This window comes from Harpia harpyja, chromosome 1 (assembly GCF_026419915.1).
Source record: "Harpia harpyja isolate bHarHar1 chromosome 1, bHarHar1 primary haplotype, whole genome shotgun sequence".
Classification (NCBI taxonomy): Eukaryota; Metazoa; Chordata; class Aves; order Accipitriformes; family Accipitridae; genus Harpia; species Harpia harpyja.
Window position 1 is genome coordinate 66,751,624 of NC_068940.1, and position 25,392 is coordinate 66,777,015.

Genomic DNA, 25,392 nt, shown 5'->3' on the forward strand with positions numbered 1-25,392 from the left:
CTAAAAATTTCCCACCTTCAAACGTGCAATGACAAGTGACTGTGAAAATGTTTACAGCCATTTTTGATATGACACTTCATTTTTGTAATGTGCACACTGTGTGTCAAAGTGTTTTACTGTTCTTGCTGCTACCAACAGGACATTGCTGTGAATAAGACATGGCAGCGAAGCAAGCCCTCTTTTAGAAATATTTTTATAGATCGACAGGTCTTATTTTATCTATAACAGAACACAAATAAGCAAACAGCTAATGGGGGGGGGGGGAAATTGGGTGTTGGGGTTTTCCCCCCATTAGAGCTGGCTATTTTCTGAGCCAAACTATGGCAGATCTTACACAAGTACCTCAGGAAAGGGAGAGGCAACACAAAGAACCTGCTCTTTGTACCCTAGTCACAAAGTGATTTCCAGAGGACTTTTTTTGGCAGGCAATGTGGCAGGCTGTATACAGGAGATACAAGAAGCCATGCCTGTGTTTCTGACCCAGCCAGCAAAATCAGTCCTTCGGGATGGGAGAGGTACTGTGCCGAGAAGTGCACTCCTACAAAGTATTTTGAATGAGCAAGCCCAAGTGTCTCCTATGATGCCGGCTGCAGAAAAAAGAATTTACTCCAATATAACCTGGATCAAGGCTAACGCTTATCCAGCAATCAAAAGCCAGACGCTCTTCCGTAAGAAGTCCAGTCAAGAATGCCCTTCTTTTCAAGCTGTCCAACAAAATCTGAAATAACGGGAATGGTCCGTTTTCATGCTAGATACTCAGTCAAAATTCCTGTGCAACATTCAAGCCCAGTTAACTCCAGCCAAGCAGTTAAACTCCAGTTTAACCCAGAACATTTAACGGATCCCATCCACAATTACTTTATGTTACTGCAAAAGCTAGCACTGCATTTACCATAGCGGTTCTGAGACTGGTTTTCCTGTGAACCCACCCTGGCTGCAAGTCCCAAATTTGAAACTATTTTTTATCCCTGCTTTTCAACCTTAAATGCCACAGCTATGAGCTTAGCAATCAATTATTTATATTAACAAATCTGAAATTGCATGCTAGGCAGATATCTAATTTTTCAATCATAGACTTACCTGAAAATTAAATGCATTCCATTCCATCCATCCTCTTTTGAAGGGTTATAACATGCCTAATTTTATAGGTAATACACATATTTATCCTATTTAGGCTACCTAAGATACCAAATAGTGAGACTGTACAGCATTTTTAAATTCTCTGGATCACATCTTTGGTAAAATGACCTTACAGTTGACACCATATATTTATTCTAAGCATACTGTAATTATCTTAGGAAAAAAAAAACCCCAACCTATTTAGCTCTGAAGTATAAATTCTTTTATACTGCCTTCTTATATGTAAACAGACTAATCATAAATTAGTGTAATAAAACACTTATTTGCCATTTTAGAATTAGAACACCTTAAAATGTAAAATAAATCCAATTTGTTACTACAGGTTTCTATACATTACCCATATTATTATGACTGATGCAGAAGATACTGCACTGGTGTCATAGAAAGAAAAGAATTTCCTTTGACAGTTTTGAAGTTATAATAAGAAGGATAATAATCTCTGTTAGATTTATGATGTATATTTTTAGCGGTGATTACTGTCAATACTTCCCATAAATCGATCATCAGCTAATCTTGCAGAAATAAAAAGCCCTCCGCCCTCAAAAACCATCCTGCACTAAAAATGAGGCAATCGTTTTGAAAGAATGAAATTATTCACTATTTCTCTACTGAACAACAATATTATTTTCTGATAAAGAAATTTCATTATGAAGAGTCACTACTGAATTTATACAAAAAGACTGTCTACAGCCAGACAATACAGAACAAATGCCTTCAAAAGCTCTAAATTTCATAAAGGCTATACTAAGCTCCAAATTTCATAAAGGTTATACTAAGTTTTAAATAAAAAAAAAAACCAAAATAAAAAACAAACAACACCCAAACCAGAAAAAAACCTTGAGAAATTTAAGCTTTAAGTTGTCAGCTGTGTCAAGTGTTACTCAAAGAGTAATTGCTGTAACTGTGTACTGCTTATTCTTGAAAAATAACTCCATCTCCTAAACTAAGTGCAAACCCTTATATTACAGTCTTAGATACAGAGTCACCATCATGGCCTCTACAATATTTACAACATTAAAAGGCTAGAAGTGTCAAGAAAGCATATTATCACTCACCTATAGCCTTCTCTAAGCACAGTATGCATCTCAAGTTAATAAAGGCCACATAAATATGGCTTTTGTGGAGAGCAGACAGTAAATTATGTATTTAATTACATATTTCTCCCTAAAAAACAGAAACAGTTGGCTCTCTGCTATTTTTGTTAACATTAATCAGAGGAAACTTCAGATTCTGGCATAAATTTGACTATCGTATAAAAGGTAATATTTAAAATACATAATGCCTTACCACACAAACACGAGCTGCCATATGTGAGGCACTGCTAAGCATGGTTTCTATTAAGCCCATACACAGTAACTGGCTTCTTTCCAAGCAACATGGAAGTGTTTAAAAAACCCTGTTTAATCCAATTCCACAGCTTTGAAACAAAAATAAATTAAAGTGCTGCAAGAACTGTTAAAATGAAAAATTAAAGGCATGTAAATAAGGGAAAAAATAAATTGTCAGAGAAAATGAAAACAAAGATTATTTCAAGTAGATATCTTAATTGTAATTAGCAACATTTGGCATGTGTTACGATATGATTCAAAGCTGCAGCCAATTAGATACCCCAGAAAGCTTGTAACAAAGCTGCAAATGTGTAACTACAGCATAAATAAGTTTTATTGCACACCAAGAAAACAGCACCCAGATCAATTTCATAGTTTGTTTCTGAAAAACTGTAAAGCATGCTCTGTTATTAGTTCGTAACTTTTTTGTCTTAAACTGCAGCTTTTCTGCCAGGAGATTTTGGAAAACAATTTCATTAAACTCAGACTATTAACTGTAAATCTGTACACATTCTGCGTATACCAAGAATAAAAGATAAATTACAGCATTGCCTTAGACTGTCATGCCTATGTAAATCCAAAACAAAACCAGCAACACCAAAAACCCTCCCCAAAAAGTGCATAAGTTAACAGCTGTTAAAAAGCTATAGAATTGTGGTATTGGAACTGAGAAAGATTTTTTTTTTTTTAATAGATTTCCAAGGAGAGAGGAAAACACTGGTTTTTTCTATGGAAGGAATAAGAGGTACACAATGGCATTCAGGAAATAACATGAATTCATCAGACACTTTTTAAAAATTTTCTTAAAAAGGAAATAATTTGTAAGTATTACATAGACGATCAGAGTTCAAATTATGATCAAATATGGATGTACTGAAGACAACAGCATTAGGCACTTCTGAGATTGTGCCATTTATTTAAGGAAACAAATACTTCATTATCAGTAATGCTGTCAGTCCCAACCAACAGACAAAGTACCCTCCATTTCCCCCTTTTATTCAATAATGAATAATTTACTAAAGGGTAATGAGTTGCTAATAAAAGCATGTTTCTTACATGATTATCATGAAATGGCAGTGATTGCTTGTTCAATGCAATAGTACCTACTACAGTCACACTTTCAAATAACTCTGCTCTATCAAATTTCTGTAAAGAAATTGATCCTTATGTAGTTTTTATACAAGACATTAGTCTACATTTAGAAAAAAAAATAGGACAAAACCCCCACAGAACTAGCTAACTAAATTTAAAAGCTACACATTTAGATATTTCTTTGCAAAGTCTCCCAACAATGATGCGAAGTCTCAGCCAACGTGGTTTTGTTTCCCCCACTGGCAAGCAATGACTGTTTATTTAACACACTTATTTTAGGGTTTGGTGGGGGAAAGGTTTTTTTGGTGTTTTATGAGGGCTGTACTGAGGAGATTACCAAAACATGCATACATAATATCAGTTTTATGTTATAAACCAAATTCAGGCTCACAAGGGAAAAAAAAAACAAACCAGCTTTGTTTAGCTATGTAGATGAGGGCAAAATAAATGTCTATGGAAGGTAGTCCTAAAAATTCTGGAGCTGAAAGCATTGTGGATTGCCCTTGTACTTCCTAGGAGACCGACTTACAAAGAACAGCCGCAACTCAATGAAACCACTGGAAGAAAATTTATCTGTTCAGAATTCCCCACACTAAAAGCATCAAAGTGTTTCTTTTTACCCTTGTTACAGTCCTCCACTCTACCTTGCCCACACTTGCAATTTAAACTAGAGCTTTACTAATCTTAGCACTAAGCACATTGCAAATATCAATGATCCCTTCCATGTCCTGTACAGGCTCCTTTTGGGGCACTTTTCTGCCCTTTCCTGCTTCAAGGAATGTGTGATCGTCAGGACTCCTCCTTATGTCCCCATCTCCACTCATTTCCCTGCTTCAGCTGTCCCATGGGACGTGCTCTGGCATCCCCCTGACCTTCCAAATCTGCACTCACAGAGTGCTTGCTGAAGTACTCTTATTCTTCTCTAATACTATTTTCTCTTTTCTTCTCCACCTGGGAGAGGAGTTGTCATCATTCAAAAACTGGGAGAACTGGCAGAAATCATGGGGAGGTATTGTTATGCTGGGAGGTATTAATGGGTGTTGTCAGCCAGTTCCTTACTTCATCAGTGAGTGAAGTTGCTAGTCCTGGCAAGCAGCCAGTGCCAGGCTCCCTTTACTGCCCCCCCCCCCCCGCCCCCATCTTCATGAAAGTTGCTAAGGTTTCTAGCCACCACAGCCTGCAATACAACTTGAAGCTTTTGACTGCTGCATCTAATCAATCCTAAAATCATCCCACGACCACAAGCAGAAATGGAATCAAGTAGATATTCAGAATTCAGTTTATTCAATAATAATAAAAAATAGCTCAGTGCTTTCATAATAATCTTTCATATCAAACATACATTTTCAAAGATATCATATCACTAAAGAAACATCAGCTATATTTTAGATGGCCTACCACGTACACTGCATCTTGACACATGGAAGACCCATGAAAAGAAATATCTGTGTGTTATTTTTTAAAAACAGATGCTTTGTGAACAATATGACATTGGAAGGTCACTTTTACAATGAAAATGAACAGATATTTTAAAAAAAAATATGTTCTAGTACAGTTACATGCTTCAGACCTTAAAGCACAGGTGACACCGTCCTGCACTGTCTTAAAAGAAAATAGCAGAAGGAATTAAAAGATTAGACATTAAAAAGTAACCTGACACTTCATCTGAGGTACTTCAGGGTACCAAGCTAATAAATCTAAAAAACCCACCAGTTATAAAAAACAGGCAAGCTAACTCAAGTGATAAAATATAGCATAGTTGCTATTATGAAATATAATCCCAGTGCGATCGTTAACTTGCATGTTTTTGGGACATGTTTCTTGCTGCTTTTCAAGCAGAAAGGGAATCAAAATTTAAAAATAAAGCATTTGCAATGAACACTCAAATACATTTGACATTCATTCTTATCCTCGAATATTGATACATCATAGATTTAAAAACAACAGGATTCTGCACATTAATATCAACCGCTTCTATGCATATCTTTTTGATTAAGTTTTGCTGTTTGCTGTAAATTCTTAACAAGGCCTAGCCAGGCAAAGTTCTATACAATTTTCTGTGTCACATTTTCTCTAGAAGGTTATAGAAAACTAGCAGCAGATCAAAGGAAGCCTATACAGGCAGAAGGTAAACTCCATGGGTAACATAATGTAATGGGAATAGAGCCCAGATTCATACCAAGGAGGCTGGAAATGTTTGTGAGGAAAAACGTTCAAAGAAAGCATTCCTTATTCCGATTTTCATCCCGCTCACACATTAGCATCGCATGCATTGCAGTCATGTGCCTATGGCAACAGATTGATGCATCCCTAACTCAAGCAATCAAAATCACTGATCACAGTTCCTTTTAAAATAAAAATATAAGCTGCTAGACCTTGGGGATTTTTTTCCAATTGAATTTTGTGCCTAGGTCCTCCTTTGGTGAAATCCCTATCAGAAGAAATAGGATTAAGCCCTTCTTTAGCCAGAGGAGCCACTATACACCTATACTCCTAAGTGATACAACAACCATGAGTATGATGCCGATCACCCTTTGTGCTTCCAGAGTTTTATAAAGGAACCAGCAAATAAAGACACACTGTTCTGTGCCTATGCTGCCTTGAAGTTTCTTCTTTGGTTTCAGGTCAAGGAAGCACCTCACTGAAGCAGCCTGTGTGTTCTGCACAAGGGCAAAAAGAACTCAACAAGCATATAAAGGCAGTGAAATAGGTAGTGGACACTACCTAAGAGGATGCAGTGTTACTGAGCAAGCGCTTAATGCTACCAAAATCATTATGTAAATTCTCTGTGCAAACTAAAGGAGATTAACCAAAAGATAAGCAAATTTAAGTTGAACAAATTGCTTTAAAAACAGAATCCTTCCAGCTCCCAAGAGGAATTGTTTTTGCATTTGGAGAAGGCATTGCTCTGCTCTCTCCAAATATTTTCACATTTATTCAAATATTTTAAGGAAACATACATAGCCAAATTATTCAGCCCCCCCCACTCCCAAGTCAAACTGATGCTGTGAGCATATGATCTAAAAAATGGCAATGCATCTCCTTGCTCACATCGGAAAGCTATGTGAGCGTTCCTGTGCTTGTGTGTGTGCACACACACAGGGAAGAGGGGAAGACTCCTTAACAAGTTCCTCAAGTGAGAGGGAAGGAAGGCGACTCGAGTACACCAGGGCAGCACGATAAATACTTGCTGCAGCTGCTGCTCTAGGTCCCTACACTTCCATCGCTCTGCATCCTAGAGCAAGGCTGACCATCTTCTTCCTCCCAGTCTTCCTATGAAATTGTGCTAACATTTGTTTTCTGCTCCTGACACTTGTGCCATCTTCTTAGCTTTAAAGTAGCACTAGGCAAGAGTTTAAACAAATGGCTCTGAGAACAATAACTTAAATTGATGGAATTCACATAATCCCTTAGAGTTGTGAAGATTCTGGCCTCACCATTTCAGCAAAAACAGAGTCAGAGCAATATTGAACAGGAATGTCGGGCTCCATACAGTCGTTAATAGCGCAAGAGGCATCCATGAGGCACGCTGACCTCTCTCCCCAAGCCAAGCTGAATAATTTGCCATTCCACTTGGCTCTTCTCTACATCACCCTAAAGAGAACCGGTTTTAAGTCTTTTCAGTGTAATTACCTTTCACAAGCAAAATACTAGGATCAGGTATGTTGGTTGTTTATCAATTTTGCAGATAGTATAAGAAGCAAGGAATCAATGTAGTGATTCCAAACTAATAGAAGAGATAAGACTACATGCAGGGTTTTAAATGGATTGTTTTGGAACAAGAACCAGTCAATTTGCCCACTAAGCTGCACAGCCCTTTAAAGTGTATTTCTGAGCCTCAAGCATCACCCATATTGCTACAAGGAAAAAGAAACAAAATGTATAACACATAAAAGGAATTGCAGTAAATACACAGAAAAGAGAAGAATGGTGACAAATATGCTACAGAACATCAAAAGAAAACATGAAGAAGAAGATAGGTAACAACAGTGACTTAATAGGAAAATTTTAAGCAGTTGCTCCAAGCGGTGTCCACAGAGAGCTGCTATTCGCTTTGTGCTGGCTCTCCTTGTTTCCAGCTGCTAAATTCACATTGAAAGAAGCTAAAAATACATTAAATACTTTCCAAATATTTTTTTCCCATGTAAGCAATTGGTATAAGTTGCCACAGAGATGCTGTTCTCTTGCCAGTGAGAAGGGAAATAGTATACAACACTGACAATAGAAGTTGTACTCTATGAAATCTATTGTCTTGGAGAAGGTGCAGTTCAAAATATGGGAAAATTTGAAAAGGCATCATTTTAGCTACAAGAATTCCCAACTATTACCCTCTTCCAGCAAGGCAACATATGAAAATGATACTTAAAGATGAGGTTTTTATCACCCATGAGAAAAGGTAAACTCTGCACTACTCAAAGCTGTAGTATTGTGCAATATTTCTCGCAATCGAACTTTGGTATTTCAATGAGGAGGGGAAAAAAGAGAAGAGTGGCAAATGTCTACAATTTAGGTATACTGTCTCCTGACAAACTAAAATTTCACAGCGCTGCAGACTTAAAATACAAATGTACCTGCTTAGCATTCAGGACTCTCTTGGACAGTAAATTCAGCTCTATACAAAAGTAAAGGGGCGGGGGGGGGGGAGGGGGAAGACACAGCACACACCAAAACCTATGCAGTTCTTTCTGTTAAATGTGAAGTATAACAGGCTTTTTTTATGACATGCCTTCCTCTAAAAATAGCAATGATTACACTGCTCAACTCCCACATGCCCCCCAGATTGACTTTTTGACACTTAGAACATTATACATCTCAGTCCTGAGGAATGATCCCAAGTTTGTGGAGTCAAAAGGACTCTTTCCATTGCCCAGAACCCAAACTACAGAGTATGAATACCTAGGGAGGCAGGCAACTCTGATTTCTTATAACATTAAATCTTCTAAAGCCAAACATGACAGATTTTTTTAGGAACTCTGAAATCCACAGCTTTCTACAGTTTTGGAAAGATGCTGCAAGTCGCAGCAGTGATAATCTGCCAATTACAAGGCACATGTGTGAGCAAGACTTTTTTTGTCTTCCAGACAAATAAGAAGATTATACAGCCTATTCTCTTAGTGGGGATGAGGCGGGGGAAGCGTTAAGATTGCAGCTGCTGCAGAAGTAGAAGCTGCAACTCCCTTGGAGCTTGTACTGACTGTGTAGCCTAGCATGCCATTAAGGGATGCTACTGTACTACAGATACAGTTCCATTTGGGGTTTTTTCCTGAATGAGACAAACCTGAAGCTTTGGCCTGCTGTAGTTAACAGAAAGTCTTGCAACACATCTTGCAATATTCCACCCAAGTTCCAATTCAGCTCAATAACCTACCTATCAGAACTTCCTAAATAACTACTTAGAGAGTATTCTTGAATAATACAGCTTTCCTTCACATCTTCTGTGATGGTTAGTTTTGAGATTTATTACATTCCTACTGCCCATACATGATTTATTTTTTATATAAAAGAGCACACATAGTGAAGCTAAGCTGGAATCACAACCATTTCAAGTAGCCTATATCTGTAAGGAACTTATCTTTATGAAATATGTCTTTTTAATAGAAAATCTAACACCTCTTATAACAATGGTCTAAATTTCACTAAAACCAAGAAAGGACATATCAATACTTTAGGGTAAGATATGCTGTAGTATAGCTTGGCTTTCTTCATTATGCTGAAGAATCATGTCTGGCTGATGTATTTATTTTGTAATGTTTAACTATAATAGAAAATAGATGAAGTTCAAATGAAAACACTGTTTAGACTATGTCAACAGAGCATAAAACTAAATGAAGTGATTCCGTATTGACTATAAAAACATATTTTCTAATAGTAAAGTTACTAATGGTTATCTATCAAGATCACAACATGAAATAATTCTGCATCTTAAGAACTGTGTTAAAGCAGCAGACACACGAAGTTAATGTAATTTTTTGATTTTGCAAAACAGCATCATGCAGTGCACTTTATTGCTATTTTATCATTAGTGTAAATAATTAAAAAAAGCAGGAAATCTCCAGCTCACTTTTTTTTAAAATTGCAAGTCAACAAAGGGCCTTCCAATAAGACAGCCAATGCTCACTTTACACTGGCTAGCAAAAGAAAATCAAATTAACAGTATCTTGTATACTAAAACAACTGCTTTGTTACAAAGGATTCAGAAAACTAGAACAAATGACACTGCTGTAAAAAGTATAAGCCTTTTAGACTCAGTTCAAAGACTCATGCATTCTTCTACAACAGACTGAAGTTTTATATTCATCTCAGCAAATCAATCCACTAATAGGCATCAGTCATCAACACCTAAGTAAAATCTGCCATACGAAACAGCTTTGATGTGATTGAAGACTCGCACCCAGTCGTAAGTATGACAGAACAGCTTAGCTATTAAAATGTTTTATCTAGCAAAGAATTGTTCATCCTAATTGACTGAAATACTCTTTGAACACTATTATTGCAAGGCTACTTCACTACGCAGCGCTTTAGTACATAGCCACTTGACTTACATCTTGAGATCCAGTACAACCACATCAAATCTTGTTAGAATATTTTCTCACACATACGTTTGTCAAGAGACCAAAACAATAAAGCTGACTGTCATTTTTACTACCAGTTGCTTAGTTAATTCGATACTGAAATGTACTGGGATTCATTATAAAAGCTGCATGCAATCAGCCATTTCTATCAATCTTTCTTTTTACTGCACTAATAGAATGAATCCTACTAACCACATCAGTTGAAATGGGTTGGCAGGACTGGATGGAAGCTATTCTTCTGCACCGAGCCTGACCTCTCACTGCGAGAGGTGCAGTGGCAGAGGCTCCTTTAAGCAGCACTACGCAGCCCTGGCCCAGCTCCAACACTGACCATATGTCAAGCTGACAGATAAGAAGCCCCAGACAGCCACCTGAAAACAACTGTATACCGCCCTGGCCACCAGGCAGCGAGGGTTTCTAGGCCTACCTCATTACTCATTTCAAAGCCAATTTTAAACACACCGAAAGTAAATGTACCTGACAAAAAAACCAAAACAAACAAGTGCAAAGTCATTATTAGAAAGCCTATGCGATGATACACTCTATTGCAGGAAGTTTCCCCTGAATATCATAATTGATCACCAGAAACACAGTCGGAAGATGAATAATAGTTTGTGCCTATAACATTTTTCCTTCTCCATTATATTCACAGTGTGTTAACAATTTGCAAGAAAAAGGAATCAAACATACCAGCAACTGCCACCAAGATTACATTTTACAGAATCAAACAAAATGCTATTGATTTAATAACTCAAGTTAAGGGTGATTTGATTTTTACCCTGTATCTCTTAACACATCATAGGGTTCATCAGTTTTTACCATGACTTTTGTTACCAGGAAGTATGTCATATCGATTACTTGTATGTAGGCAAACACATTATCTATGGGCTTTTATTCCAAAATTACGAAGTGATCACACAAATGAATAGCTAAAATTTACTCCAGTCCCCTATGCAATTTCCGTAATTCCATATATTCCATTTCCATATTCCAAATTAATAAAATCCAGGTGAACTTACCTACAGTTTGGAGGAGGGTCTAATGTAATTTCTGCAAGTTCTTTCTGAATTCTTAAGAGGGGAAAAAAAAAAAAGGTTATCAGGACTTTTTTCCAATATCTTTCAACTTTACGAACATTTCTACAGCAGTCAATAATAATAAAATATAATTCTTATAATTTCTGATGGAAAGCTGATGCTATAAGGTTTCATGAAACTGCTCAAAAAAATGTGGAACTAAAAATCCAATCTTTTCAATATTTTCTGAAAAATGAGCCTCCAATCTGGGACAAGTTATGCCATGAGCAGCCACCTAGAAAATCCCACTTCTTCTATACATTGAGGTTGTCAGCTCTTTTGCTCACTTACACAAAAATTAAATGCCTCTTATACCCTCCTTCTCTATTTCCCCTCTGTCTATATGTCTCATAGCTTTTGTTCTCCAGAATATTTAGCTTCTTAACGTATCTCGTACTAGCAGGGCAAAAAACCCCAACTTCATAGGATAGTTGTCTCTCACCCTGCTGGAAAGAGCCCATGCCAGTCTTCTCCATAACCTCCTCCTCTAGGTACTGGGGGGCTGCTATCAGGTCCCCCAAAGCCTATCCTCAAAGTGAAGTGCTCCAGCTCCCTGGCCAGGCTGGGGACCTGCCGCTGGACTTGCTCCAATGCATGCCTTCTTTGTACTGGGGGGGCCAAAACCGGGTACATGTTATTCCAGATACAGTCTAATGAGAGCTGAGTAAAGGGAGATAGATCACTTTCTTCTATGTATACTGACTATGCTCCTCTTAATACATCGCAGGAGGCAGTTAGCCTTTGTTGCTGCCTCGTGTTGAGCTTGCTGTCTGCCAGGGCACCCACGTCCTTCTCAGCAGAGCTTCTCCCCAGCCTGTATCATTACAACGGGTTAGCCCTTCCCCGTGCATGATGTTACATCTGTCCTCGTTGAATTTCACTAGTTCCCTGTCAATGCTCTCTTGCAGCTTGCTGAGGTCCCTCTGAGCAGCAGCCCTGCCCCTGGATGTACTAGCTGCTCCCCCCAACTTGCTGTCATCCACAAACTTGAGAGTACGCTCTGCCATGTCCTCCAGGTCACTGATAAAGAGGTGAAGCGGGGCAGGTCCACTCCAGATCCCAGCAGTACTGCACTCGTTACAGGAATCCTGCTGGAAGTCCTCCTCCAGGCAGAGCAACTTCGTTGTTAAGCATTTCTGGATATTCCCAAGCCGACGTTTCTATGCCAAGTCCTTGAATTCCTGATCTCTGCCACATCTGGCAATATGGGCTCTTTTCCGTTACACCAGCGTCTGATTGAGAGCCAGTATCATCCCCTCTGAAGAAATTTAAACATGCAGAGTAGGAGTTTACAGAGTTCCCAAAGGAACTTGTAGGAGTTTACAGTTCCCGAAGACTTGCCAGAGTATGATGCCATAAGCAGGACTGCGATGGCCACCTTCCCTATAAACCACGCCCAAGGCTTTTTTATAGGCTACATCAGTGCAAAAACATGCACATTTAGAAGGAGGAAGGAAAAAAAAAACCCAACAATTCAATGTACCTTCAGTATTTTCTTCTTCCTTTCTCCTTCACAAGATTTCATGTGCAGGAGCAGATTGCTATTCCTGTTATTCCCTACACTAAAAAAGAAAACCTGCCATGATAATACCACTCAAATGCCTGAGAAACATGCTCAAGCCACAACCCAAAAGTTCAGGGTTATCTTGTTAAAAATGACTGCCATATCTTGTTAAAAATTACTGCCACCCATTTTGCACATAAATACAGGCAAAGAAAATGGTCTATCAAAATAAACATTCAGGTATATTGGCATATATAACAAAAATGAGCAGTTTAATTCTCTATGTAATGTTAAGATCCAAATACAATCTTACATGCTAAGGAGCCTCACAGCCACTATCAAAATTCCCCTTATGCCACTATGAGTTGATTTTGTGGCTATAATGAATAAATGAATCAAAGGCAGTAGAACTGGCCTGAACCAGAAACTCCAATCCTTTATGATTCACATTCTGAAATAATTAGGACGTATGTGGGGAAGATTTGTAGGTAGAGGCAAAAATCATTTATTAGACCAGCCGATATAGCTGAAAAGATAAAAACACTCTTTCAGATGCTTAGCTTTTCTTCTAAACTCTATGCACCCCAACCCTACATACATACAAACTAATTACCCCTGTAGAGGGGGAGAAATTCGATGCTTATTTGCTTTTTCTACTCATTGAAATATTTACATCTCCAGTACATAGAATTTGCCCAATAAATATCATTCCTTTTTTGCAAAAATACAGGCACAGGCTGCTTAATCAATATTTGCAGCAAGTCATTGTAGTAACACTGAAAATCGACCACATTTTTTAAAAGGGAAAATCTGATTAGTGAAGTCTAAGCACAATAAACATGTTGCTTTTTAAAAGTTACTCAATGCTAACAATTCCAACAGTTTGCACCTTTTAGAAGGGAGATGTTACAAGTGTAGGAAATGCTTAAAATATTTCTTCTGTATATGTCAGATTTCTACTGTCTTTTAGAAATTTATACTATCACAAATTCAAATCACGGAAAACCTAGGTAGCATGGAATCTCCTTCAATTTCATGTTTTATGGGTTGTTTTTGCTTTTTCTGCCTTTTGGAAAGTTACAGAATGATGGCATTGCTACAGAGTCAGGGATTATTCCTTTGCTTTACATATAGTAGTGAGAGCAGTTAATATTTCACTGCATGACAATGAGTCCAAGACATATCAAGAATGGATTGACAAGTGTAGCTTAAGTCCTAGATCAAAAACCTTCCGTTCTTCCTCCTAAATCCTAACACATGTCCCTTCCATTCTGAAAACAAAAGGGTACAGAGCTCTCTCCTTTCCTCCCTCTGTTCTAGTTCAACTCAAAATTTCTAACTTCTAATGCCAAGAGCACTAAAATTGTCCTTTATCAAGCTTTTCCTGTGACTGCACAAACAAGAACAAAACACCTTTCTGCCTCAAGCGATAATTGATCAGATAGTACCTTCTATTTATGTTCAAAAGTCCTAATCGCTTTTGCAAGCATCTAAGATAAAAGAGATGTTTCATTCATGATTATTTTTACACAAACAAAATACAACATATGAATACGATACTGTCCATCAATTGCTCCTCAGCAAGCTGTCCATATTTATTTTCCTACTCTGTGGCATCCCAAACTAAAATTAATATATAGACCTTACACCTCTTTTGTTACAACCTTAATTTACCTTGCATTCATGCTGAGAGCACATTCATAAACAGTTTCTGTAGAGCAGCTGACACGCAAGAGCTTGTTCACGTGTCACAGCATTCAAAGTTACAATTAAATCGTCAGACAACATCCCAGAGAGCCTTGGACTGATAGATACCTCCAGTGTGCAAGCTGGCCTTTGTCTGCACGAGTTATTCCACTGCTCTGGCACTTGTTTCATATCTCCATTGAGTTGCCCTGAGAATCTGGCACGGGAAAGGATGTGCCTCATTTCCTTCACTGACCACAGAGAGTTCACCGCGAGAATATGTGGCCTCTGGCAACAAAACATTTTTTGCAGGGTCCTTTCTGGCATCTCTTTCTTTGGATTTTCTGCCTCAGTACAGTTATGTTTAGCGATGTCAGAGAGTAAAAGGACGAAATTAAAATCATTGTATATATCCAGTTTATATTTAAATTAATGACATACTGGTTTACTATATATTGGGGAGTGGAGTGATGGCATGGGGAGAAGCCCCTGCTAGTAATCAAAGCCTTGGGCTGTACACATAGGATATTTAATTTGCAACGTCTGATCTGATACTCTTTGTTTGGTCTTAAGTCATTTGACCCCTCACTCTCTCATATATATATATATACACACACACATATAAAAATATTTTTCCCCTCCACTTTACTAACAGAAAAGAACAAACATAGTTGCCTTCCAGTAATAGTGCAAAGGTTAATCTACCCCTAAATTCAGAAGCATGAAAGTACATTGTGGATTTCAAATATTATTAATTCTCAGAGACACATATTTACTACTGTTCCAAGCCTAGGGGGACTGTGTGTTGTTTCCTTCATGAAACAGTTGAAGTTCTCTAAAGCTAAGAAAGAAATGAACATGTCAGAGGATTTCCCAGGAAGATTAATAGGAAAAGAATTAAAATAAAGGACTACATGACAATGAGCTATTTTTACCATGTCTACTGTTCTAAAATATATGCCTCTCTACTCATAAAAGTCAGATGAACCTATACTCCATACTGAAGAATATGCTATTTAGAAAATACTAAGAAATGCAATCACTGGTATGTATTTCAATCTTACATAAACTGTGACTGAGCAGGAAATTGATCTAAAGATGGTTAGATTCATGCTGGAGGAAAAGAAATATTCTCGCCTCCATACTAGATACACAATAAATGACAAGGATATTTCTTATAAGAAAAAGCACTCCATATTTTGCCATCATATTCAACATGCTAAATATCATTCCCAGATTCCTTGAAAATAGTGCTGTGATAAACTTCTCTGAGAAAAAAAGAGAGAGGGGAAAAAAGCTAATTTTTATTTTGTTGAATTTCAAACAAATTTAATCCATTACCCATTTGCTACTCCTTAAGTTTGTAACTTCTTTCAATAAAGAAAAGATTACAACTAAAGTTTTAAAGTTCACAATTCATTGTAGGCACAGATATTTATAAAAAAATTCCAGGACTGAACACAAAGGTTGACAGATTTTCAACTATCAACTTCAGAAGCCAAGCAAAACAATACATTTTTTTGTTGAGCTACTATGTCAGCCAAGAATGGTTACACTTCTCTCAATCCAAAGGTCATGCTAAGATTTGCTACTTAAGAGGTAACAAGATGCCTGCTGTTTTCAAGGACAGCAATTCAATTCCATGTCTGAACTGTAATTGTGATGTGCAGCGAGTTTCTCAATCTTGACATGTTAGGTAAGAAAGCTTGCTATTTAAGGTGATGCCCTCTGGGTGAGGAAAATTGAAGGACCGTTACACTGTATGACATATACTGTAAGCTATTACACCTGTATAGCAGCTAGCCCTAAAAGTATTAACAGAGAAGGATGGCGTGTGATGGCATTCTGCCTTCTTGATGCCATCTACAGCAATGCTAAGAGAAGAAACTCCATATCTTAAAAACAAAAATCTTACTAAAAAATGAATTCAAGTGGTTTCATATAGCCTCCATAATCAGATCATTTTGGAAAGCAGTAAGCTGTGGGAGTAGTATACTCATACATAAGACATGCTAGCAGTTTACTTTTACACAAGCAAAAGTCAGCACACTGCTAAATCGTGATTTATATAAAAACCTAATGCTACTGAAAATTCTTTAAATCTGACTACATAAACATACAAATAAAAAGCAAAACAGAAGTATTCCAAATACAGATGCACAAACCTTCATTCTAATCCAAGATATACAGTAGGTATCATAATGTAATCCAAAAATACTGTGACTACAATTCCACATGCATGAAAAAGCTTTCCAAGCGAGAAAACATGACTTCCAGACTCAGGTTAGAATCAAGTCTGCAGTCTGTGACCTTAGCTCCAGTGCTATGTTAACTTGCTGGTATTCTCTGCTTTAAACAGGAATTAAGGAATCTTGACCAAAGCCACAACTTCAGTACACTCTGTTGTTTGGGGTTTTTACTGATTTTAGCAGAGTTGACTCCTTTAACTATAATGGAGTTATTAGAGGGAATTGCATAGTAAAACACTTAAGATTATTGTGACTTTAGAGTAATGCCATACAAACCCACAGAATTAAAAAACTAGAAAACGAAAAAGTTGCTAAACATATATTCAGTCTTTTTTCACTAGGACAGCTGAATTACTTAAATTTATTTCAATTTTTAAAAGATCACTATTTTAACCTGGTCAATAACAACATTCCCATTGAAGGAGTATAGCCTTATTCCTGCACCATTTTTCATTTCTAATGAACAAAAATAATAATATTACTATGAAGATATTTTATGTAGACAGTTTCTGTAATACTTATCACATATTGAGGACTCTATGCCATTTTGTTTCCTTCATGTTACTCCTCTCCATTTTATCCTCTACTTTAATTTCTGATTTTCCTTTCTTGAGGCATTACTGATTTTAATTAAAAAGCAAAGAAACAAAACCTGTGATATGAAACCCTGGCCAGATTAAGAATGTTTATAGAAATGTAATCCCAATTCTAACACAGTGACAAACTACTGAATACTAAATAAAAAAAAAGAAAGAAAAATTACTATGATACTATTAAAAAACCCTGTTACTATAAAAACTGTGTTGCTGTGATCCTTCCACAAAGTGCTATGACAACTACCACTCCTAAAATACATTTTTTTCAAAAATATTATTTATTGTGCACATACCTACAGAACTCTTATAAATCATCGCAGCTTTTAAAATGCATAATCAAAGACTTTCCTTCAATATTAGTACACATGTGAAACTGGCTTTAGAGTCTAACTAGCGCTGATGTCAGCAACTGGCATAATTAGGTTCAGCAGAACCATAAGCAGATATAATTAAACTTTAAAAGGTTTAAGTAATTTTATCACTGTGAAATGCATGTTGATAAAAGCTCTAAGTTTTGAAGATACAAAGCTAAGATTAATAGACCAATTTCTGACATATCATTATTAATTTTTTAATAGGAAAGTGTCCACAGGCTCTTGTCAGAATTGTGGCATCATTACATTAGGCATTGTACAAAGTTCAGAATGCATAAGACTCTTTTCTAAAGATGTTAAAAACTGTTTTTTATGACCTTAAAAGTCATGACTAGCCCAATATTCCTAATATTTAAAAAATAACAATAGCAGGAAGCAGACGAAAGAGAAGGCGGCCAGAAACCATAACGGCTATGAGAATTAACTACATGAATAACATCATGGTTTGAAGTGAAAGTTGTTTGGGTTTTTTTTTTTTCCCTTTTAGTCATAAAAGGAAACATGGGCAAGCTTTGCTGGCCATCCTGTAAGTGATATGACTAGGTTATCTCCTAACAGTGTCACAGTAGGAATGGGTCTCCAGAAAGCACTTCACCGGGGAAGGAAAAAAAGAAGAAAGGCTAGCTGTAAGGAAGGTGTCTATGGCAGAAGAAAAGCATGACAATACTTCAGTGGAAAGACAGAAGAGACTTCAGTTCAGAAAAGTATGTAAATGGTAAGGAACAGATTAAGCCAAGACAAAGACTTGAATCCTGAAGGGATGTATACACACGTTTATATACTGGTATTTATGGACTCCTACTACATGCGTATGTTATAAATTATGGCAATAGGGCCTTGATGCTTCTCCTTTACCACAGCACCATAGTGGCACAACTCCAATGTTTTTTCTTGTAGTTTACATGGCCTTGAATTAGCAAAGAAACAGGATCTGGGAATTCTGCATCAGGACAGTCTGCAGAACTGGTCTCTTGTCAGATTATTTTAAAAGTGTTTTTTAACTTCAGTCACTATAATCCCATTTGAATTCTGTTGCCTAGTCTAGCACCCCTACATGTACTAATGGAGCAACACTAAACTGTAAATTCCTTCTGTCTGGTCCAAGCAAGAGAATTGTTATCTGGAGATTGACATGATAGCATAGAATAATTTAAATAGCTATTCTACAAACCCACCTTTCCTCTCAAGCAGAAAAGAGAAGGAAAAGAAATGGGTATTAAAACAGACCACAGTTTAAAGTAATGAAACCAACATGCATTTGTTGTTCACTTAAATATTTCTGACCTGACCATCTGGGAAAAGGAAACGCAGTACTTTACAGCAATAGGTATTATGGTAGTCCTAACATGCTGAGTTACTGAACTGTCTGAAATGTTTATGGGTAATTAACTATAAGTTACACTGACAAGTTTCAACATCAGTCATACATACACATACAGAGATATATTTTATAAGGCTACAAAACTGTCTGAGTTTTACTAGCAATAAAAAAATGTCAGCTTTTATCATGCAAGCTACTATTAAAACCATGTGAAAGAGCCAATCTGTCAAAGAAAGGAAAAAAGTATACAAGTCTCATTATTGTGACCAGTCTCAAAAGGCTATTACACTGACATAGTAGTGTTATAATAAAACAATAAGAAAATTAATATACTGAGTCAATACATACATCTGATAGTCAGCTGAAAAAAGAGGAAGGAAGATAAGCAGCCAGAAAGAACACTGTACCTTTTAGCACTAGTTGACAGTTTAGCAGCTGTTTTGCTTGATATTTTGCCCTCTTTTTTCTTGGGTTGAACTTGCTCCCTTTCTTGTTCCTGCTGAACACCTTCACGCTGATCTCCATCAGAGCTGCCTCCACTAGTGCTTGGACTATCATCAACTCTCTGCCCCTCTGTAGACATGGCAGATGCTGCACTGAACAAAAAACAAACAGCAAAAGTTAGCTTTTTCAGAAGAAGCTGTCCAATAGCATTTCTTACATGCCTTAAGGAAACAACACATGAGATTTATGTCTTTGTCTTAATACATAATACTTGTGTTACACTACTTCAGTAATCTTAGTAATGAAGAGTTTTGCCATAAGCATCTTAACAGTAATTCAGGAGTTGGTAATTTTAAACCCCATACCAAATAAATAATAAACCCTTATATATATGAAAAGTGTAAGCTATTGTAGTTAAGCTGGAAACATAATTCTGTAAGTGTAATACCATTCACTGTGAATTATAGTTTTCAACCACTCGGCAATATCATGAGTTGGCTATCTCATCACTACGCCACCGGTTGAAATCTAGCATAGTTTGTTAAAAACTGAGAGTTATTACTATCTTAAGACTCTCTGTTATCCCATATGAAATGAATCTGTAGGCTCATTCCAAGTCTATAATGTGGGTTTCCACATTACAAAATCCACATCTTGGCATGCTCCATGGAAACATTAACAGAACCAAAAGGCACTAACACAGGACTGTTTGTATTTACTAAACCAGTACGCTTCTAGAGCAGTAAGCATGCTGGTAGAGGATATAAGGAAGTTTTTTCCTGACAAATTCTGTTCAGGCAATGTGAGGCAACAAAGCTGTCAGAGAACACGAGCGACAAGAAATTTCAGTATATTTCAGAAGTCAAGTTAATGCTTTATTTGCATGCTTCTGATACTAGTTAGCTATTTTCATTTCTTTCTTCATTTTAAATAGTATAACAATATGCCGACAGATGAGGAATTACAAGCCCACTGTTACAGCTGTCATGACTTCTCAAACTGTTCTAATGAAGGGCAGATGTCCATGAAAAACTCTTACTGAATTAGCCTATGTGGTGGCAATGACTGTTAGAAAATTTTACAAAAAAAAACCCCAAACGGTCTTTCCTTTAACTCCAAACCTGTAATTTATATATGCATTTTATATATCGTCCTCTAGGTATTTTAATAAAAGAACCGCCTTCAAAGTGCACAGGCCCAAATGTTACTTGCTTACACCCACGCAATCCCCATATATCTGGGTGGTTTTCTGATCAAATCTGTCTGAATCAAGAATTTGCTCTTTCATACACAGAGTTTTAAATTGCTGTGAACTTCAACTTGCTTTTCCTCTTACCTATGTACAGACACTATCACAATTAAGAACAAAACTATTCACCTTGACTGTTATATGTTTTAATACTCTCTCAAGGGAGAATAATGAGATTGCAGGCTCAGATTCAACCATGCTCATTCAGTGGATTAAAAAAAGTTCATCTCCCTGCACATATTTATGGAAAGATAGCAAAGGAAAAGTAAAGTAACATCAATGCCAACAGGGTTAATGTTGAAAAGGACAATTTTAAAAAGGCCATAAGTGTTCTAGTTATAGCTGCATGTAAGAAAATAAATTTACTCTTGTTCTGCAATTTGATTCTATCAAATAGTGCACACTGTGGAGTGGAAGAACTAAGCTTTTCAGGCATTATTGACACAATTCAACTAACTTCAGGAGGAATTAGGTCTTTTTTATCTAATTTAGGAAGCTATACTGAAAAGGAAATCTGGAAGTATGGCATCCCTTCAAAATGTTCAGATGCTAAAAGAAATAGCAAGTAATAGCAAGTGATGGATATGGGACTAGGTTTCCCTTAATCAGCTTAAGCTACATTTTGGATTTTATTATGGAAAAGAATATTTTATAAATATATTTTCATATATAAATTTATATAAAAATGTAACACCTAGCCTGCTGATTGAAGTAACTGAAATAATGCGTAGTTTGCATCCTAAAATTAAAAAACAAAAGTTGTTCATTCTTAGAGAATGATTTTTCCTACAGTACAGCTACAATACTATATTTAACATAATTCATATATTTACACAGGTTAATGTTTAGACATTTACATCCTGGTTGACGGATTTTAAGATAAAAGCAACAGAAGATTTAGAGGTAATAAAACAAAAAAGCATTGCATTCTGACAAGTCAAAATATGCATTTAATAACGGTAATGCAATTTTGATAGTAGGTACCTGTCTTCTTTGCTGCTACATACAGCTAAAATACAATCTCATCTTTTTTTGTAACACTTCTGATGGGTTTTATTTACTCTAGATTTTAGTTCTGATCTTAATACATTTAATTTTAAAGAGAAAAATCCTCTTCACAATGTGCATAGGCTTTAACACTGCAGGTCACAAAGTTACAAGCATATTTAATAAAGCCTATATGCATAGGACATCTGCTGTGAATAACCTTGGCTATAAATATTATTATTATCCAAAACCAACTGTATTCACTTCGTAAGTTCAGGTTACTATCCAGTAAACAAACACTGCAACAGTAGCCCAGAGCATGTAATTACTGTAACATGTAATGCCAGCATTTACAACAGGAAAATACTTAAATCTGTCATTTGATGTCTGGCTAGTTTCTTGGGTTTTTTTCCTCTCTCCTTCCCTCTCTATCCCCCTTTCTGACATCTGGGCAGTTCTTTCCACTGCCTTTCTTCATGATATCTGCAATTTTAGGGATTTTGCATAGTTCAAGGGATGCTCAATACTGCAGTAAAAGTGTGTTTTAAAGGGCCCGAAGTTAGATACTTTGAACATGGCCAAACTTAAAAGACAAACAAGCACATGAACAAATAAGAGAAGGGATTAAAAAAAAAAAAAATCAACCGAGAGGGTGACACTGTTAGGACAACATTTCACTGCCACAAACACAGACTGAGAAATACAAGATACTCCTTGAATCTGGACAGCCATGAGTGTTTGCAACTGTCACACGGAGTGAGAGGAAAGACACACGATGCCCAGGTCCCCGGCTGCCAGGCTCTTCCACATTCAGACGAGGGTTGCTAACCTCCCTGCTGTTTTGCTGAGAAAAATGAGCAGAGGGGACAGAGGAAGGAGTGAAAGGGGGACTTAAAAGTCTCTCCCTTGACGTGAGATGATCAGCAGACACACAGATTATAAGCCTAACTATCAATTCTAAGTGAAGAGTGTCCAAAAGATCCTGCTTCTGTCATATATATCCACTGGCACCTTGCCCTCCCTCAAAAGGAGGAAAAACCAAAACCAAACCACAACAAAAAAACCAACCACCACCGGCCCCCCGCCCCCCCCCCCCCCAAAAAATACCAAAACAACCAAACAATCCAGCAGTCAGGGACAGAGAGATCCTGGCAATGTGCAGATGGGTCCCTAGGGTCGCAGAGCTAGTGATGATGTCTTTCTAAAGCGGTCTTAATTTCCTATAAGCCAAGATAAATTGAATATTTCTGCAGGGTCCACGACGAGCAGCAACAGCAGCAGCCGACCATACTTCATCTTCATTAGAAACCGTAAAGGGCAAAAGACCAAAACATCACCGGAGGGGACGCAGAAGGAGCCCGGTTTCTGTCCGGGCACGGTCCGCCTCTCAGAGGGCACCCGGAGGGTCGGGAGGGCAGCCCCAGGCTCCCACGGCCCCACCGCCGCGGGTGGGCACACACGCGACTCGCCCGTCTGCCCCCGCCCGTCGGGGAGACCCAGCGTGCAGCATCGGGCCATACCGGCGGGTGGAGGGGGTATGGGCACCCCCAAACGCCACAGGCACCCCGCAAACCCCGGCCGGGCAGGCGGCGGCCGGGCCGGGGTGAGAAGTAGGAGACAGCCGGGCGGAGGAGGAGGAGGAGGAGGAGGAGACTGCGAGAGGAAGACGTCGGGGGCACATGAGGGAAGGGAGGGGGTTGGGCTGCGGGGCTCCTCGGGGCACCCCGGGGGGGTTGGGGGGGGGGGGGCGAGTAGTGCTCCTCCCGAGGGGCTCCAGCCCGGGTCGCCCACAGCTGCGGCAGGGGTGTGTGAGGATGGCGTACCCCAGGAGGCTCGGACATGGCGGGGGGGGGGGGGCGGGGGGAGGGCAGGGGGGCCCGCCGGAGCGACCCAGGGGCGCAGCGAGTGCCGCGGGGACCACGCGATCGGCGCGGAGCGGAGCCGGGGCGGGGGGGGGGGGGGGGGGGGAGCGGGGGTGGCCGCTGCTCCCGCTCGCAGCGGGGCAAGCAGGACAAATGGACACGGAAGAGTTGTTGAAGGGGTGTGGGGGTGCTGAGGAGCAATGGAGTCTGGAGCGATGACCGGAGGATGGATGGATGGAGCCGGGGGGGAGCGGGGAGCGGTGGCAGAGATGCCGAGGTGGCAGGGGGCGGCGGGGGGCGGACGGGACTGTTGCTAAGAAAGGGCACGGCCGGGGATGACGGGGGGGGGGGGAAGGGGGGTACCAGGCAGCGCCGGGGGGATGCGGAGGGGGGAGGGGAGATGAAGGATAAAGGTAGAGACCGGGGGTCGCAGTTAAAAGGGGGGGGGGCTGCCGTGAGGGAGGGATGGCAAGGGACGGGGGGGGTAGGAGCCTGGCGGGGGGAGGGGAGGCAGACGGGGACCTAATCCGGGGCAGAGGTGTACCTCGGGAGGGACGGGGCGGGCGGGGGGGGGAGCACGGACACGACCTCTGCTACCTGCAGGCGAGCGCAGGTCTCTCTCTCTCTCTCTCTCTCTCCCTCTCCCTCTCTCTCGCTGGTGCCGGGCACAGGCTGCGGGACAATCCGACGCGGTCGCCCCGACTCCGGCCGGGCGCGGGGCTGGAAAGGGGCTGCAGCCGCTCACGGAGTCATGAGCCCCCTTCCCCGCGCTCCTCGCCCTCTTCTTTCTTCCCCCTTTTCCCCTCTCTCCCGAGCAGCAGCGGCGGCTGCTGCTGCTGCTTCTCCCACCGCCGCCGCCGCCGCTCCTGCCCCCGCTGCCCGAAGAGAAGTGAAGCCACTGCCGCGCGCGCGCGCGCGCGCCCCGCCGCCGCCGCCTCCGCGCGCGCCCCCGCCCGCCCGGCCAGCGCCGCGCGCGCGCCCGCCAGCCAATTAGCCCGGGCGCTCGCCGATCGCCAAGGGAGGGGAGGGGCGGGGTGGGCGGGCGCGCGCGCTTTCGGCGAGGGGGCGGGCGGGGGGGTGGCGAAAGTGACAGGCGGGCGGAGGGGGGGGACGGGGCGCGGGCGCGCGCCCGCGGGGGCCACTGGAGGCCGCGCGCGCCGCCGGGGCGGGGGGAGGAGGAAGAGCCGCCGGCGGGAGCGCGCGTTAAAGGGAAGCACGGGGGCGGGGCCAGCGGGGCCGAGTAGGAAGGAGGCGTGAGGGGATGGGGGGAGCGGGGGAGCCCCAGCCAGGGGGTCGGGGAGGGGGCTGCTGCGCAGGGGGATGGAGGTTAGGGTACCCGGCCCTCTTGCCTCCCGCGGCCAGGTCACCGCGGCCCCACGCCGCCGCGTGTGCCCGGCTGCGCCGCCGGTCCCCCGCGAAAGTCCTGGGGGCGGGCGGGCGGGCCGGGCCGGGGCAGGGGGGCGGCGGGGGCCGGTATCAACTTTCTTTGCTCTTCTCGTCTTTTTCTGCCTCTTTGTTCCCTCCGCCGGCCGCCCCCCCGCCCCCGGTCCTGCCGGCCCGCTGCCCGCACCTCCCCGCGGCCTTTGTCTCCGCGGAGCCACCGCGCCTCTCCCTCCGCCTGACGGAGCAGCCGGAGACACGCCGGCTGGCCCTGGGGGAGCGACGGGTGCGGGCGGCGGCCGGCGGCGGCCGGGCGGGGAGGGACGAGTTACCTGGCATGGGGTGGTGGGAGGGCAGACGGAGAGGGGGGCCGAGGCCGGTGCTGGGTGCTCATCCTGTTGTGTCTGTCCGCGGTAGTTGCGACCACAAGGCTACTGGGTCGCGTTAGCACGGCTTGGTGGCACGAACAGCCCCCGGCCACTAACAACGCCGGGTGACCTGCCGCATCCCAGTTCGAGATAGGCGCTGTAGC

General features: G+C 40.7%; 1 protein-coding gene across 4 annotated transcripts in view; it reads right to left on the minus strand.

Annotated features, from left to right (window-relative positions):
• LOC128146681 (ubiquitin-conjugating enzyme E2 E2) overlaps window positions 1-24,357 on the minus strand; it is a 220,864-nt gene extending 196,507 nt beyond the window's left edge. Inside the window, exons 1-3 of one of the 4 annotated variants that reach the window (XM_052798262.1) lie at window positions 24,078-24,357; window positions 19,346-19,529; window positions 11,152-11,202 (exon numbers count right to left, since the gene is read on the minus strand). In XM_052798262.1, coding sequence (XP_052654222.1) covers window positions 11,152-11,202; window positions 19,346-19,521 — 227 coding nt within the window. In that variant the 5' untranslated portion in view covers window positions 19,522-19,529; window positions 24,078-24,357. Of the gene's footprint in view, window positions 1-11,151; window positions 11,203-19,345; window positions 19,535-22,734; window positions 22,904-24,077 lie in introns of those variants that run through there. The other 3 variants (XM_052798261.1, XM_052798264.1, XM_052798274.1) reach the window with 3 other exon arrangements.
• Window positions 24,358-25,392: the final 1,035 nt, after the last annotated feature.